This window comes from Mercenaria mercenaria, chromosome 1, assembly GCF_021730395.1.
Source record: "Mercenaria mercenaria strain notata chromosome 1, MADL_Memer_1, whole genome shotgun sequence".
Classification (NCBI taxonomy): domain Eukaryota; kingdom Metazoa; phylum Mollusca; class Bivalvia; order Venerida; family Veneridae; genus Mercenaria; species Mercenaria mercenaria.
Window position 1 is genome coordinate 31557978 of NC_069361.1, and position 19507 is coordinate 31577484.

A 19507-nucleotide genomic window follows, 5' to 3' on the forward strand; every position below is an offset into this window, starting at 1 on the left:
ATCCGGACGCGAAACCCCAGGTGCACAACTACACATGCTGACCAACATTCCTGTAAAGTTTTGTGACTCTACGACAAATACTTTTGATGCTAAGTGCGACACAACATTCTCGGAAGGACGGACGGACAAGGGCAAATCTATATGCCCGCCCCACCAAAATGTGGGCATAAACATACAGTCCTGCGTAACACAATGAAAAATAGGTAACAGTCAAAAGTGTTTTGATCTGAACTCTATGAATAAGCACTCTTTATGCTTACAAAAACAATGACAAAATGGCCATAATATAACCATAAGTTGCTCACCTATTACCTTGACTTGCTCCCCTGACCTTGACTGTTTGATCTTCAATATATGTATGACAAATTACATCATAAATGGTTAACAGGTCAAGTTCCCCCATTCAAAATATTTAAGAGAATTTTACATGGGTGCTACCAACCAAGTTTAATGACGATCCTACAAGCAGTTTCAAGATAAAAGTAATTTAAAGATATTTTTGTCCCCATTTGAACAAAATGGAGGGTAACTCTTAAAACAATTAGCCTTAATGGGCCTCAGTTGCTCACTTTAAGAGGACATCGACCATCTGATCTTACTTTTTACCAAGTTTGGTAAACATGGTTTATACATTTCATTTAAAATTATTTCAAGGTCTTCTTTTATATTTTGCTGTTAAAGCCTACAATGAGTAACCATTGTTGCTCCTGAGAAGATTTTAAAAGTTCTTCTTTTTGTTGCCATAGCAACCAGAGTTCTGCATGCATGACCTAGATTTAAAGGAATCTGAAGGGGGACCACCCAAGGATCATTCCTGTGCAGTCTGGTTGAAACTGGTTTGGAAATTGGACAAGGTACATCCGACTATCCTAAAAGTTCATCTTGAGTATGAATCTAGTCAGCTAAATATCTTTAAAAGAACGCTAGAAACTTGTATTTGCATGGTCATAAGAGCTATTTGTCAAACAAGAGGGTCATGATGACCCTGAATCGCTCACCTGAGTTATATGCGCCACATGTTTAAAATGGCAAACTGATGCTAAAATATTAAAAGTAGGTCAGTAGGTTACATTCATGGTCACTGAAAGTCAGTTTTAAGATCGGTGTGCAAAACTGTACATGTCATCCAAATTTCAAGGCAGTATCTTAAAAAACAAGAAAGTAGGTCAGCAGGTAATTATAATTAAGCTGTCTAAGAAATATGATCTGATAGTTTTTTAAGTATTTATTCCCATATACATGTAACTCATAAAACAAGTGACCCCCAGAGCGGGGCCTCTTTTCACCCCAGGGTCATAATTTGAACAATCTTGTTAGAGGTCCACTACACAATGTTATAAACCAAATATCAAAGGCTTAGGCCTTGAACTTTCAGACAAGAAGATTTTTTAAAAAAGTTCCTATATAAGTATATGTAAAACTTGGGACCCCCAACACAGGGCCTCTTTCACCCCAGGAGCATAATTTGAACAATTCCTGTAGAGGACCACTAAGCAATGCTACATACCAAGTATCAAAAGCCTAGGCCTTGCAGTTTCAGGAAAGAAGATTTTTAAAGATTTTTCTTATACATATCAGTCAATATAAAACTTAGGACCCCCGGGGCTGGGCCTCTTTTCGCCCCAGGGTAAAAATTTGAACAATCTTGGTAGAGAACTACAAGGTAATGCTACATACCAATGGCCTAGGTCTTGAAATTTCAGACAAGAAGATTTTTAAAGTTTTTTCCTATATAAGTCAATGTAAAACTTGGGACTCCCGGGGCGGGCCTCTTTTCACCCCAGGGGCATAATTTGAACAATTTTCATAGAGGACCATCAGATGATGTCACATGCCATAAATCAAGGCTCTATGCCTTGTGGATTTGGACAAGAAGATTTTTAAAGTTTTTCCTTTCGGTTGCCATGGCAACCAGAGTTCTAAATGGAATTCAAATCTTTGAATAATTTTGGAAGGGAGGCACCCAAGGATCATTCCTGTGAAGTTTGGTGTAATTCTGCCCAGTGGTTTTCAAGAAGAAGATTTTTTTAGAAAATGTTGACGGACACACGACACATGACGGACAACTGACGACGGACATTGAGCGGTCACAAAAGCTCACCATGAGCCTTTGGCTCAGGTGAGCTAAAAATATATGCATCTCATGATGGCCTGTTGAAGGCAAGTGGATATGTAGAACAACACAGATCATCTAGTGACTACAACCAACCATCCTACGAAAATTCACAGCCAAAGCATTCTTCGCATAGGAACTGTTTTCGGTCTTTAAAGCACTATGACCTTAGTCTCTGACCTACTGACCGATAAAATCCTGAGTTCTCTACGGACAATAGGCAATGATCCAGTGACGTTTGAAAACTGTTGTCCAATACATTCTTTGGTTTTCAACCTTTACTGTTTTCAGTCACAAGGTCACTATGACACTGACCTTTGACCAACTGACCTCCAAAACTATACAAGTCATCAATTTACCAAAGACAATCATCCTCGAAAGTTTGATCAGTGTGATACCAATGAAAATGGTCAACCAAGCAATAGACGAACCGGCAATGAGCAACACAATATATACCCTTTTCTTCAAAGCAAGGCATTATTATATATCCAGTAAGACATGTTTTAAACATCATCAATACTGCTGGGAGTACTTGGCAATTGGCATGCACACTGGGAATGTACTGAATGTAAACTTCTGTTAATAACCTTATATATACAAAATACACTGAAATGACTCTTGACTTATCAAAGAAAGTACAAGGACAGAGATCGCCAATTAAGTTGATCACTCAACAAAAAAAATTCATACACAATCAATGTTTATGAAATCTTGACTTGAAATACAAAATTTCCACTATCAAATCCTCAAGTATAGCATGAATTTGAACATTATCAAATTGTCTAAAATGGTACAGTAAAACCAATATCCACCTAAATTAGGACTTACTTTGTCTACAGGAATCACAGTATTGGCAAGACTCAGGGTGCTCATGTCGCATGTGATCTAATCTTTCATTTCTTGTTCGAAATAAATCTGGACAATATCGGCACTTCCACTCTGCAACGTCATGGACCTTCCCCATGTGATTCTTCTTACTGTCACTCGAAGAAACACAATAGCCACAAATGTCACACACAAATACTGCTTTAACTGTTTGACTACACTTCCGTCTGTGTTCCCGTATATCTGTACAACAATAACTTATATATTGACAATTCTCACATTCTAGAGCTTTGTTCACATGTTTTTCAAGATGGTCTTCAATTGCATCTTTAGAAGAACATTTAAAGTGTTGACAGACTAAACAAGAATACAAATTTTCACTTGCATCAATTTTGCGATTTTTCCTCTCAAAGGACTCTACTGTCTCTATCTTATATTTGTCATCATGATCAGCTAAATGTATCTTTATCCATGGCTTTTTTGTTTTATTTTGCTTTACTTCAGCTTTTTCTTGTTTTTTTCTATTAGGTCTTCTTAATCTCTTTCTTTTTGGCTCCAGCTCACCTTCAGATGGACATTCATTTGTTTGTTTTGATGTTGCTGCTAATCTATGTTTATTTTCTTTACTAATGGTGTCATCACTAATTTCTACATCATTTTCAGCAGCATCATTGTCAATAGTGTCATCTTCTGATGAATCAACTTCACTATCTTCATCTCCAGCTTCACCAGCTATGTTAAAGTCTGGATCATCTGTTGCATCTGATTTTCTTTCTGTTTCTTCCTCATCTTCAACCATGCTTTGATCTTCATTTCTATCGTGTGTAATACCACCTGACCCTTCATTTTCTACATCACTATCCTCTTTCCATTCTAATGCTGCATAATTAGGTCTGTAACCTTTTTTCTTAATTCTTGCACTTTTTATTCCACAATCCTCTATGCCCTTATCTCCACTTTCTTGTAATTTCAGTACTTTATTTGTACTGCTGAAAAAATCAATATAATTGTATTCTTCATCCGTAGCTGAATCTGTTTCTAAGTCCATTTGGCTTTCTTCCTCATTTACTTCAATCTTGATTTCTGTGTTACTAAACCTAAAATGTGAAATATATATTTGTGAAATGAATAAAAACTGTGAAGTTTATGGGACCAATAATTACTACAAGTTTCCAAACAAACCCTTAAAAGCATGAGAATCAGAATCAGTTTTGCCTTTATTACTCATTTTATATATAGATGTCCCTAAATATAAATTGCCAGTCCATTTCTGTGTTACTGACCAGTCAATAGTTCAAAACTGAATTTTGCTGGGTTAAAAACAAAGCATGTAAACATATTATGAAAATTTATTTCTGATGTCAAGTGTTGGATAGTCAAAACTGTTGCCCAAGGTCCTTTCAATAGTCTCAGGGGACAGTTCTGACTACTGACCAGCAAACCATTCAATACCTGTATACAGCAATAAACTTAAATTCTGCATATATACTGTTTTACCATTTTAGCTTTTATTGCAAAGCACACAATAACTATTTTAAGTACACACAGTGTCAACCTAAGAATTCCAAGCCTACAATTCTTAAAAGTTACAGACCTATGTCTTGCCTGTGATACAAAATGTTACTGGGAGAAATAACACCAAATAACATCAAAATCTCTTTATAGTAGTGTCATGGACTAACAAGACGTGTGTCTATAAGACACTGGTATCTCAACTACCTGTTGCAGTATGGTCATATGTTACCTGTTGACAATGCCAGACTAAGTGGTTGTTCACATTATCTATATAACCTCAAGTGCACAACTTCACATGCTGAACGACATTATTATTAAGTTTCAGTAGTCCAAGTAATAAACTTTCCAAGATAGGTGTGAAAAAACTTTTAAGCCATGTTTTTCACTAAAGTAACAAATTTTGCTATCATGGTAGGGATCATCACTCTGGTTTAACTTCAAAATCCCAGGTGCACATCTTCAAATAGTGAATAACAATCCTATAACAATAATGTTTCATGACTCTACGTCAAAAAACATTTTTAGATATGTGCAACACAACCTTTTAAGACTCTTTATGCTTATTTTTCACTGTCAGAATCATTGAGGTTCATCTTTCCACATGCAGAATTACAATCTTCCAATATTTAATGACTTCAGGTCAAAGACAGACTGACAGACATCTGGCTGGACTAAAGTTAACCTAAGTGCCCCCTCCTCAATTTTTTTGGGATCACAATAAATGTTGATCTTAAGTATGTTACTAACTAGGGTTTTTCACAAGATTCCAAGTTAAAAAGGGACATAATTCTGTCAAAATTCAAATCAGAGTTATGGGAATTGTGTCTCCTGGTGTAGACTTTGATAGTAAATAACTATTTTGAGTTTCAAGTCAAAAGCTTTAATAGTAACAGAGATATTTGACTTTATCAAAAATCTTAACAAAATATCTAAGTTAAAAAGGGGCATAATTCTGTCAAAATTCAATCAGATTTATGGGGATTGTTTCTCCTGGTGTAGACTTTGATTGTAAATAAGTATTTCAAGTTTCAAGTCAAAAGCAGAAACAGAGATATTTGACTTTGTCAAAAAAATTTAACCGAAAATTCTAAGTTAAAAAGGGGCATAATTCTGTCAAAATTCAAATCAGAGTTATGAGAATTGTGTCTCCTGGTGCAGACTTAATAACTATTTTGAGTTTCAAGTCAAGCTTTAATGGTAATAGAGATATTTGACTTCATCAAAAATATTAACAAAAAATTCCAAGTTAAAAAGGGGCATAATTCTGTCAAAATTCAAATCAGAGCTATGGGGATTGTTTCTCCTGGTGTAGACTCTGACAGTAAATAATACTTTAAGTTTCAAGTCAATAGCTTTGATAGTAACGGAGATACTTTAACCAAAGGCGATGCTGATGCAGACACCGACGCCAACGCCGACAACAGGGCGAGAGCAATAGCTCTACTTTTTGTTCGAAAAGTCGAGCTAAACATACAGACAACCTCATCAAATGGTGCTTAAGTCTTCCTGTTGAGTTTGAAAGCTGTTACACTTTATGACTCAGAGCCCAGTCCATAACCAAAAAGAAAAACATGAGCTGTCCGTAACACAGCGCAGTTAACCACTATTCTGCATTATGACAGTAAAATTAATTTATGTCTCAATAAGAGACCCCTACTTTAAAAGGAAGATACACCAATAAAAAAAACCCTAATACTCAGAGGGGATAAATGTCAAGTATGGAAGGGGCACTGACTTTATTTTGATTGAATTAAATTATATCTTTATTTTTTTAAAGTACCAAAGATATGTCTATAAACGAAACTTTCGAAAAAATTTAACATGAAAATAATTCCAAGTATAACACCTTGGTGACCTTGACCTTGGGTATAATGGGTCCAGCCCCTGCAAATACTTTGTTCGTATGCTGGACAAAGTCTATGTGAACTTACAGTAAGATATAAGCATTATAACAGTATCAAAGATATGACAGAAAAACAAAGGTTGCTAAAAAACTTAAACCTTGAAAATAACCCAAGTATTACACCTTGGTGACCTTGACCTTGTGTATAATGGACCCCGCCCCTGCACATACTTTGTTTCTGTGCTGGACAATGTTTATGTGAACTTACAGTAAGATATAAGCAATAGTAACAAAGATATGACAGAAAAACAAAGGTTGCCGAAAAACTTTAACCTTAAAAATAACCTAAGTGTAACACCTTGTTGACCTTAACTTGGGTATAATGGGCCCAACCTGTGCAAATACTTTATTTGCATGCTACACAATGTTACTTTGAAGTAACAGTAAGATATAAGCAATAGTAACAAAGAAAAACAAAGGTTGCTGAAAAAATTTAACCAAGAAAGCTCATGCCGACACTGGAGCGAGTAGAATAGCACCCCTTTTCTCCAAATAGTGAAGCTTAAAATTGAGAAATTCAGGTCCCCGTGACCTTTGACATTAGAGCCGCTGTGAACAGTGAACTTCCTCTTGCACTACTAACATTATTGTGTTACCTTTGAAACCGAAAGTTGTTGTACTTTATGATTTACGAGTCTGGAAATTGTTGAGTCTCAAGATCACTGTGACCTGGACCTTTGACAGATGGACAGACAGCATGTCCTATTTTTTTAATTTGGCATATGAAAAATTTACATTACACATATATAGAGAAAAGCAACACTGCCACTGGTGGCAATGTTTTTAACAAATATCTGAAGAAGTTTTAAAGAGAATCTTTGTGTAATCACTCACTACTCTGTAAAGTTAGCAGCTTCTGACGGAAGTGTGTGCATTTGGGTTGAGCATCTTTTCAACAATTTTTCAATCATTTAAACAGCTGTCTATTTGTAGCAGTAAGCATAATGCCCAAAACTGTAGTGCTATCTCACTCAAATATTAAGTTGTAGGCAGAATATCCGATTTAGTCACACTGTACTGACACCAGACTGAACAGTCTTACAACTATCCTCTTAATGCTAAGCAACAAACAGGAGGCTAAAAGTACCATTTTTCATGTCTTTAGTATGACACAACCAGATATTCAGACACTCTATCACTAGGCTACTGAGGCAGTCTGACAAGAAAATTTTCGAAGTTTTCATTGTAGAAACCTGCCCCACCTTTTAGAGGCGATTTTTTAACATAGCAAAATGAACCAAAGGAAATGAAAGATCACCAACAGAACACTCCAAGTGAAATTATTTGAAAATCAAGTCAGGAGTTTCTGATAGAAGCTTTTTTAAATTTTTAATATAGAAAAAAACAAGAGCTGTCACTAATGGTGACAAATGCCCCCCGCAGCGCCTTGACCTTTGACCTGGTGACCTTGACCTTTGACCTGGTGACCCCAAAGTCAGTAGGGGTCGTGTACTCAATAAGTACTATCAGCACGTGAAGTTTGAAGGTCCTGGGTGCAGTGGTTCGCGAGTAAAGTGCCTTCATGCAAAAAGTTAACGTTGTGACGAACGAACGAACTAATGAACGGAAGTTGAAAACTTATATGCCTCCCTTCAGGGGCATAAAAAGCCACATCCAATGGCAGCATAGACTGAAGCAGTTTGGCAGAGGGTCAAACAGACATTTCACTCATATCGTTTGAAACTGAGCCTGCCATTTCGGAGGGGAAGACACAGAAAACAAGGTCATCTCTTGGTAGTGAATTTATACTCCCTACCACACAGCTTGTTTCACGAATGAAGGAAGACATACACAAATTATGTGCAACAGGAATGTGCCATGGTTTGTTGGTTCACAGACTGATCTGAGAAAAGTGTTGTTTTTTTTTTTTTACAAATACATAAATATATACATAAAACCAACCATTCCTCCTGGCGGCAATATTTTTTTAAACAAATCAACATGACCTGAAGGAATTGGGTAAAGGGTGACCCAAGAAACACTGCTGTGAAAAAATTTTGAAATCTGAGAAGATTTTTAAAGCAATTCCTTTTGGTTGCCATTCGAACAAAATTCTGCATGGTTGATCTTGACTTAAAGAAATCTGGAAGCGAACAATTTAAGGTACATTCCTGTGAAATTGGCTGAAATTGGCTTTGTGGTTTAGCAAACAGACATTCTTTAAAGAAATTGTAGTTGACAGACAGACAATAGACATACAATGATCCTTAAAGCACACCTGAGCATTTTTTGCTCAGGTGAACTAAGAAAAGGCAGAAACAACTTGAAAGCATACATCATGTCATCAGTAGTAGACTCTTCAACATTGGAGTCAAGATAAACAGCGTCTTCCGAACCTAATTCTCCTTTCACACGTAATCTCTCAAAATCTGGGTATTGCTGATATTGATTAGATCTTCCAATGCTCTGGCCAAAGCTTACTGATACAGGATTTTCTGTAAGAGAAAGATGAACATATTGTTTGCTGAATGCAGGCAAATGTAAATGAAATGTATAAAGTTAAAATTGAAACAGAATGCTAGTCAAATTATTCAACAAGAGGGCCATGATGGCCCTGTATCGTTCACCTGTTATCATTGCACTTGAGGACAAGAAGGTCCTCAGAAAAAATATCTAAGTCCAAAGGACAGGAACAACAAAGGGAAGAAATTTAACCAAAAAGAAAAAACAATTCTTACAAGGTACAGGTATGTCAAAATGCACCTAAAAATTGGAGGTACCATCCATGTTGTACCACTGAAAAGTGGTCTCGGTTTTTTCCTATGGCCAATAATAAAAAAGTTACTAAAAATAAGCTATTTATAGTAACGTAAAAGGGAAGTAATTAAAAAAATTTATTGTAAGTGAACAAAAGAAGGATCTGCCAAATAAATATGTTGACATAAATGAAATTTCAGATCAGTATCTTCATTAGTTACAGAGATATACCCATTTTAATTTGAAATAAAGGGAGGTAATTTGACATAAAATCAGTCCACAGTTATCTACCCTGATTGTCTCAGTCCAACTAATGACAATAATGAAATTTCAAATAAGTCCTATAAGTACGTACTGATATAAATCCATTTTGATTACAATCAGGGGAGGTAATCAGATATAAAATAACTCTGGAACCTACGATTGGATCTGATTTGTCATGGAATCTAAGATTTATTGTTGTTGAAGATATTTTGGAAGTTTGTATCAAATAAAACCATAAATGAAGTCTCTATATGGCTGCAATAGCCAAAATAGCCAATTTTGGACCTTTAAGCGGCCACAACTCTGGAACCCATGACGGAATTTGGCCAGTTCAAGAAAGGAACCAAGACCTTGTGGTGATACAAGTTGTGTGAAAGTTTGGTTAAAATCAAATCAATAACAAGAGCTCGTCGAACACGAAATGCCCCCCTTGATGCACAAGGAACAGAAATTATAATGCTCACTGTAAACAAAAGTTCTACCATTCTGGTTTGATCTGACCTTGACCTTCAACCTATTAACCTAACAAGAGATTACAGAGAGATCTTGGCGCCATCCACTGAGCCATTTTTGAATGTTCCAAATTTCAAGACTAGCTCAAGGTCAAAATCAAGGTCAAATTTCATTTCGGTACAAAACAAAGTGTATGTGGTCCAAATTTGAAAGCTGCAGCTTGAGAAATGTGAAAGTAGGTCACTAGATCAATTTCAAGGTCAAAGTTCATTTCGGTAAACGGAATTATGCATGTGCTTCAAATTAGGAGGCTGTGGCTTAAGAAATGTGAAAGTAGGTAATAGGTAAAAATCAATGTCAAATTTCAATTCAGAACACAAAAATAAATATGCATGCAGTCCAAATTTGGAGCCTGTAGCTTCAGAAATGTGAAAGTAGGTCACTAGGTCAATCTCAAGATCATAGTTCATTTCGGTACACAAAACTATGCATGTGGTTCAAATTTGAAGGCTGTAGCTACAGATATGTGAAAGTAGGTCACTAGGTCAAGATCAAGGTCAACTCATGTCAAGGTTCATCTTGCCACTCAAAACTAAACATGTGGTCCAAATTTGAATGATGTAAGTTATGGACATGAAGATTCTAAGTTTTTCCCTATATAAGTCTATATGAACCATGTGACCCGTGGGGCAGGGCCATATTTGACCCTAGAGGGATAATTTGAACAAACTTGGTAGAGAACCACTAGATGATGCTACATTACAAAATATCAAAGCCATAGTCTTTGCGGTTTCGACAAGAAGATTTTCAAAGTTTCTCCCTATAATAAGTCTATGTAAACCATGTGACCCCCAGGACCACTAGATTGTGCTTCATACCAAATATCAAAGCCCTAGGCCCTATGGTTTTGGACAAGAAGATCAGAAACTGTTTAACTGTTCCTGACCAATGTGACCTTGACCTTTGACCTAATGACCTCAAAATCAATATGGGTCATCTGCTGGTCATAGCCAACCTATCAATTTTCCTGACACTAGGCCCAAGCGTTCTTGAGTTATTGCCCAGAAACCATTTTACTGTTCCTGGTCACTGTGACCTTGACCTTTGACATACTGACCTCAAAATCAATACGAGTCATCTGCTGGTTGTGACCAATCTCCCTATCAACTTTTGTGACCCTAGGCCTAAGCGTTCTTGAGTTATCATCCGGAAACCGTTTAACTGTTCAGGGTCACTGTGACCTTGTCCTTTAACATACTGACCTCAAAATCAATAGGGGTCATCTGCTGGTCATGACCAACCTCCCTATCAACTTTCATGATCCTAGGCCCAAGGGTTCTTGAGTTATCATCCGGAAACCGTTTTACTATTCAGGGTCACTGTGACCTTGACCTTTGACATACAGACCTCAAAATCAATAGGGGACATCTGCTGGTGATGACCAACCTCCCTATCAACTTTCATGATCCTAGGCCCAAGAGTTCTTGAGTTATCATCCGGAAACTGATTGGTCTACATTCCGACCGACCGACCGACCGACAGACCGACCGACCGACCAACAGACATCTGCAAAACAATATACCCCTCCTTCTTCAAAGGGGGGCATAATGAAGCTGCTATTGTGCAGACAAGGTCAAAATAGCTAATTTTGGCCCTTTCAGGGGCCATAACTCTGGAACCCAATAAGGGATCTAGCTGGTTCAAGAAAGGAACCGAGATCTTATGGTGACACAAGTTGTGTGCAAGTTTGATTAAATTGAAATCATAAATGAAGCTGCTATTGTGCAGACAAGGTCAAAATAGCTAATTTTAGCCCTTTCAGGGGCCATAACTCTGGAACCCATAATGGGATCTGGCCAGTTCAAGAAAGGAACCGAGATCTTATGGCGATACAAGTTGTGTGCAAGTTTGGTTAAAATAAAATCATAAATGAAACCACTATCGTGCAGACAAGAAATTGTTGACGCACACACGCACGCACAGACTATGGACGACGGACGAAGGGTGATCACAAAAGCTCACCTTGTCACTATGTGACAGGTTAGCTAAAAACAAGAGCTGTCAGAGGCTAGCCATGCTCAACTACTCAACAGTCTTGTCTCATGGAAGTTACAATAATGACAATACAGGCAGAAACAGGTACAATAAAAGCAACAATTCTGAGCGATAGAATTTTACCATCTTATAATGCTTAAAGAGATTAAAGATTTCTCAAAAAGAATGCTTAGTCGGAAAAGTTTTGTGAAAAAAAGCAAATTAGAGTTATAAAGCTATATGGAGAATTTAAAAAATCTTCCTCCTGCAAACCTGCCAAAATCATGCTTACAAGACCAGTAATATTGTCCATATTTCTCTACTTGTTCTGCATGAAATTCACCACTCAAACTTTACACTTGACAATGCTATGGCCAGTGTGACTTCATTTATTACTTTTTGATTAAGAAATAATATATCCCAAACAGTGATTTGTCATTGAATAAAATCATTTGGAGTTTAGATGCGAAGAAATTATATCACAGGGGCCCAGCCTCGAGTGATATAATAATACGCATCTAAACGACACATGATGACTTTATTCAAGAACAAATCATTGTTTGAGATATATTATTATGATTCTAACACATTTCAAAGGATTTTTAAGTATATCCTTGAGGACATTCGTCAAATATTTGCATGTTTTCTGCTGTTTTCTTTTCCAGCTATGCCGACTGACCATATGACATAATAACTGTGACGTCAGAAATGAATCATTGCATAATAACACACAATTTTCAGCCTTCCTTATTGAATAGGAAAACAAATGGTGTCGTGTTAGAACCAGAAAAATAAGGAAAATCTTCAATCATTCTATTAATCAACAATCTACAAGATATACTATGAAATCATTTCATTTTGTGAATATACAATTTCATGGTTTTTGTCAAAACGTTTATTTCATGATGGCTTGAACTTGTGTATTTTAAATTTTGAAGACAAATGGAATAGGTACTTTTTTTGTTAACTGGGACCTCATTTCTCAGACTGGTGAAACCTGATCCTGAAATCCACATAAATTAGTCCCTCACAAATATAAACCCTTATCTTGCTATATTTCTATAATGAATTTGTCCATCTTTCAATTTGGACAATACCATAAACTGTTAAAAGGGGTGCTTACCAAAAAGATACTGACTGAATGGAGAACAGTGCAGATCTCGATCAGACTGCATGGATCAGCACAGGCTAATCATGATCTACACTGGTCGCAATGGCAGAACCAATCGTGTCCAGCATGATTAGGGTTAATGATTTCAAAGTACTTGAAGATTATTCACCTGTTCTTCTGCTCATTAAACCTGCCACATCAACCCCAATAGATGGTGGCGGTGACATTATTTCTATTCCAACATTTCTAAGCGTAACATGTACAGCAGAATATTCTGTAGGAGGCATGACAGAACAAAGCAGTAAATCTACTGCTGGGGTAGCATTCACATTTGGCTGAGAGTTCCAGGTATATATCTGGTGATTACGGGAACACGTCTGAAAAATACAGAAAAAAAGGCTAAATGTTTGGACGTTCTGCCCAATGTGCTCCATCAATTATAAATCTCATAGCAACTAAAGTACACAATTTTAATGTATCTAGTGACTTTATTTTCCCACTATATCTTTTTTTTTCAAATCAATAATGGTTTCAAATTCATATTTAAAATTATATATTGTGTGGCTCATCCCAAGTGCAATTCCCAACTACTGAGGCAGTTAAGCAAGCAAGTTAATAGTAATAAATGCAAAAAACAAGCAAGGACAGTGGTTTCATTTTACTTACTACACTCTTTGAAAGATAGTATTATTCAATGTCAACAAACATGCACAGATGTAGACTGAATGTTTACCATACAGTGTAAACCTACAAGTAATCAATAAAGTGAAACAACACTAGCTCAAGTATTGATGACTACGACACTTGACTATGTGTGGAATAATGAGGGTTGAAGCTGTTTTTTTATACAATCATTCAATCAAAGTTCATTCACTGAAACTTGGATAATCTGAACATCACACTTCGCTCGAACTCATCGTAAGATCAAAGAAAAATTCCTATATAATACTTCTTGTCTGAAGGCTTGAACTACCAATAACTGGAACAAATTTTACTGGTCCTGTTCAGTTTGGGGGCATGAAGTTGGACTGCTTGAAACCCCGAGATAACATGAATGTTTTTCTCATCCCATTATAACTTATGTCAGTATCTTATATACATTTTAATTACTTTGAAAAAAAGGAAAGCGAACTATCCAAGCAGTCAGAAAGGTTCTCCTTTTGTTGCTAAAATGAGCCAGGTCTTCACACTTGTTACAAGGGTATGTCAGACTTGGATGAAACGAAGGACAAATCAAGTTGTAAAATGTTGTTACTTACCCAGTTTAGTTGAGCAGAAGTCCCAATATATCTTGCTGTCACAGTCACAATTTTATTACAAAACTTCTGCGTACAAATTTTCTTTATCCTTAGATTGGCTAGTTTTAAAAGTTCGGTATTCAAGCATATTGCTTTTTTCTCTGATATCATGTCTCTGCTTGAACCAGTATCTTCCCCCTTGCCACCATCACAATGCTGACTCTGACCATCATCATCGTTGTTCAGATCTGTATGACTGTGGAATAATGAAAAACAAGAGGACCATGATGGTCCTGAATCGCTCACCTCTTCCCACATGACCCAGTTTTGAGTATGACGTCGTTTTTTCTATTATTTGACATAGTGACCTAGTTTTTGAGCTCATGTGACCCAGTTTTGAACTTGAACTAGATATTATCAAGATAAGAATTCTGACCAATTTTCAAGAAGATCCATTGAAAAATATGGTCTCTAGAGAGGTCACAAGGTTTTTCTATTATTTGACCTATTGACCTAGTTTTCGAAGGTACGTGACCCTGTTTTGAATTTTAACTAGATATCATCAAGGTGAACATTCTCACTAATTTTCATGAAGACCTCATGAAAAATATGGCCTCTAGAGAGGTCACAAGGTTTTTCTATTTTTATACCTACTGGCCTAGTTTTTGACCGCACGTGACCCAGTTTCGAAACTGACCTAGATATCATCAAGGTGAACATTCAGATCCATTGAAAAATATGGCCTCTAGAGAGGTCAAAAGATTTTAATAATTTTAGACCTACTGACCTAGTTTTTGACCGCAGTTGACCCAGTTTCAAACTTGACCTAGATATCATCAAGATGAACATTCTGACCAACTTTCATACAGATCCCATGAAAAGTATGGCCTCTAGAGAGGTCACAAGGTTTTTTTATTATTTGACCTACTGACCTAGTTTTTTAAGGCTCATGACCCAGTTTCAAAAAAGACCTAGATATCATCAAGGTGAACATTCTGACCAATTTTTATGGAGATGCATTCATAAGTATGGCCTCTAGAGAGGTCACAAGGTTTTTCTATTTTTAGACCTACTGACCTAGTTTTTGACCGCACATGACCCTGTTTCAAGCTTGATCTAGATATCATCAAGATGAACACTCAGACCAACTTTCATACAGATCCTATGAAAAGTATGGCCTTTAGAGAGGTCACAAGGTTTTTCTATTATCTGACCTACTGACCTAGTTTTTGAAGGCACGTGTCCCACTTTCGAAACTGACCTAGATATCATCAAGGTGAACATTCAGACCAACTTTCATACAGATCCCATGAAAAATATGGCCTCTAGAGAGGTCACAAGGTTTTTCCATTATTTGACCTACTGACCTAGTTTTTGAGGGCACGTGACCCACTTTCGAACATGACCTAGATATCATCAAGGTGAACATTCTGACCAATTTTCATGAAGATCTCATGAAATATATGGCCTCTAGAGAGGTCACAAGGTTTTTCTATTTTTAGACCTACTGACCTAGTTTTTTACCGCACGTGACCCAGTTTCGAACTTGACCTAGATATCATCAAGATGAACATTCAGACCAACTTTCATACAGATCCCATGAAAAATGTGGCCTTTAGAGAGGTCACAAGGTTTTTCTATTATTTGACCTACTGACCTAGTTTTTGATGGCACGTAACCCAGTTTCGAACTTGACCTAGATATCATCAAGATGAACGTTCTGACCAATTTTCATGAAGATCTTGTGAAATATATGGCCTCTAGAGAGGTCACAAGGTTTTTCTATTTTTAGACCTACTGACCTAGTTTTTGAAGGCACGTGATCCAGTTTCGAATTTGACCTAGATATCATCAAGATGAACATTCTGACCAATTTTCATAAAGATCCCATGAAAAATGTGACCTCTAGAGTGGTCACAAGCAAAAGTTTACGGACGGACGTATGACGGACGACGGACACCGCGCGATCACAAAAGCTCACCTTGTCACTTCGTGACAGGTGAGCTAAAAAAACAGTGTTTGGTATTCTTAAAGTTCAAAATACTTGTGAAAACAAAAGCTGTCCACAAGACAGCCAAAGCTCGACTATTCGAATTATTGTCCCAGAAGCAGGAAAATGTTACCCTAAATGTTAAAATATCTATAGAGATTCAATCCAGTATCTGCATTAGTTTTGGAGATAGTAACTAGCATGCAAAACTTTAACCAGAAGTTTTATGTTTAAAAGGGGGACATAATTTGATCAAAATGCATGTCAGAGTTATGGGACTTGATGCAATCAACTAGTTTTATAACACCGAAGGCACATGTGAAGTTTCAATTTAATATCTGCATTTGTTCTACAGATAGTAACTTGCACACAAAACTTTAACCAGAATTTTCTAAGTCTAAAAGGGGGCATAACTTGCCCAAAATACATGTCAGAGTTATGGGACTTGACCCAGATCAAGAAAAATAACAAGAAGCTGCGATCAATAAATGCTTGATGCCCCCGGTGGCATCCTTGTCGATACAAAGCAACCTAAGTCCAAAACGAGGTCAAGGTCAAACTGAGGTCAGGTGATGTTTGAAGATGAGGAATGGTCACAGGTTACATCTGCATTAGTATCAAGTCATTCTAGTAAGGGGTATTGATGCTAGAGGAAACGGTCCCATTTGGTTAACCAAGAGATGGCCCATACAAAGCAACCTAAGTCCAAAACAAAGTCAAGGTCAAGGTCAAACTGAGGTCAGGTGATGTTTGAAGATGAGGAATGGTCACAGGTTACATCTGCATTAGTATCAAGTCATTCTAGTAAGGGGTATTGATGCTAGACGAAATGGTCCAATTTGGTTAACCTCGGACGAACGGACAGGACAATCACTATATGCCTCCCGCATCAGTAGATGCCGGGGGCATAAAAAGTAAGTTTCAAATCTAAATGCCTTTAAGTAATAGCTGTACGTACTTGCACACAAAACTTTAACCAGGATTTTCTAAGTCCAAAAGGGGGCATAATTTGGCCAAAATGAAAGTCAGAGTTATGGGACTTGATGCTATTAGCTAGTTTTATAACCCTGAAGATACAAGTGAAGTCTCAATTCAATATCTGCATTAGTTTTGGAGACAGCAACTTGCATATAAACTTTAACCAGAATTTTTAAGTCCAAAAAGGGGCATAATTAGCCCAAAATACATGTCAGAGTTATGGGACTTGACCCAGTGAGGTTGGTAATTTATCTAGAAAAAAGAAAATATAAGTTTCAAATCTATATGCCTTTTAGATATAGCTGTATGCACTTGCGATCAAAACTTTAACCAGGATTTTCTAAGTCCAAAAGGGGGCTTAATTTGGCCAAAATGCAGGTCAGAATTATGGGACTTGATGCTATCAACTAGTTTTATAACCCCGAAGACACATGTGAAGTTCCAATTCAATATCTGCATTAGTTTTGGAGATAGTAACTTGCATGTAAAACTTAAACCAGGATTTTCTAACTTCAAAAGGGGGCATAATTTGCTCAAAATACATGTCAGAGTTATGGAACTTGACCCAGTGAGGTTGGTAATTGACCTAGAAAAAGAAAAAATAAGTTTCAAAGCTATATGCCTTTAAATGAAAGCTGTATGTACTTGCATGCAAAACTTTAACCAAGGTGTGACGCAGATGCCAGGACGAGTAGAATAGCTAGACTAGTCTTCGAATAGTCGAGCTAATAAATCTCGAAACACACCTGTCAACAAGTAAATTCAGTGAATTTATATCCATTGTCAAATAGGTTGTTTTGTCAATGAGGGAAGATATAAACAAATTATGTGCAACAGGTATGTGCCATGGTTTGTTTCACAGACTGATTTGAGTATGGTACAGTGAAACACCGCTCGCTCGAGGTCGCAAGGGGATGAGCAAAATGCTCGAGTTATCCATGGGTTCGAGCGACCCAAACATTGACCAACATACGAAGAAAATTGAAGTTTGTTTTACCAATTGTCATCGAGACCATTTGCAGAGGAAACGGTGATGCGTAATGATAACACATTTTCATTAAACTTATTACAAACGTTATTTATGGCACTAATGAAGAAACGGCTAAGAAATTTTATTTCATTTTTTTTTTTTTTGAAATACTATAATCAAATTTGCAATTTTCTTCTCCACATTAAGATCTCATAATTATCGTCTCAATTTTATGAAAAGGCTATCTTATTTCCTTTATTTGCATGCAATCAACTGTTGATTAAAATATTAAGATCTCATAATTATCTTCTCGATCCCGCAGAAAAAATAATAATTAATAACAATTTCGATCAATAAAATTTTTCTTCCACCTTTCATCAACAATTAATCTCATTATTAGATCAAATATACCGACAAACAAAAAATTAAGATAGTCGGGGAATGGACCATGCAATTCTCACGATGTGCGAAAATTTTAGATTAACCGATACATTCTGACCGCCGAAGGTGTAAAAATTTTGCTCGAGTTTGCCGTAAGCAACAAAGAGTAAATTAATACAAATGGACCAGGTGTCATGCTCGAGCGATCGAGTTATTGATGCTCGACCCAGCCATGGTAATTCCACACAGAAAATAGAAGGAAATCGACCGGGACCACATGAATTGCTCGAGTGAGCCCGGGTGCTCGAGTCATCGATGCTCGAGCGAGCGGTGTTTCACTGTAAGAATTTTTTTCAAATATGTAATATATTCTTAAAGTCATACAAAATAAAGGCAATAACTCTAAAAGTTAAAGATATCCTGACAAAAGTTGCATGTGGACAACTGCTCTACAGTGATCTATTTTTGCAGTAAAACTTCATCAAGATCCATCAATAGGTTATTTTGTTAAATGTATGTGGGAATTCATGAATTTTAAAACATTTAAAGTGCAGTTACTCTGCAGTTACTGAAGAGATCCTGATGAAAGTTGCATGTGCACCACAGCCCTGTATTTGTATTATATTTCATGAAGATCCATCAATGGGTTACTTTTTTCATGGGAATTTACCGACTTTAAAAAAGCAAGAACTAGCAGGACACGAAATGCTCCACTTGATGCATTCAGTAACTGCACAAGGAACAGAAATTATTTGGTCACTGTGCATTTGACGTTTGACCTCAAATCAATAATCATGGGTCATTTACCAATCAGAAGCGGCCTCCATATAAAATGTAAAATAAGCCCAAAGCATTCTCTTATTATTTGGCAAAAAAAGTTCTACTGTTCTGGGTCAATATGACTTTGACCTTTCACCTACTGATCTCAAAATCATAAGGGGTTATTTGCTGGTCATGATCAACCTCCTTATTAAATTTCATGATCCTAGGCCCAAGCATTCTCAAGTTATCATTCCAAAATGGTTTAACTATTCC

General features: G+C 36.8%; 1 protein-coding gene across 2 annotated transcripts in view; it reads right to left on the reverse strand.

Annotated features, from left to right (window-relative positions):
• LOC128557043 (zinc finger protein 37-like) overlaps window positions 1-19507 on the reverse strand; it is a 50313-nt gene that overhangs the window by 5137 nt on the left and 25669 nt on the right. For both annotated transcript variants that reach the window (XM_053543565.1, XM_053543558.1), the window contains 4 exons: window positions 14175-14409; window positions 13085-13292; window positions 8632-8791; window positions 2942-4035 (listed from right to left, as the gene is read on the reverse strand). In XM_053543565.1, the coding sequence (XP_053399540.1) occupies window positions 2942-4035; window positions 8632-8791; window positions 13085-13292; window positions 14175-14409 (1697 nt within the window). The remainder of the gene's footprint in view (window positions 1-2941; window positions 4036-8631; window positions 8792-13084; window positions 13293-14174; window positions 14410-19507) is intronic.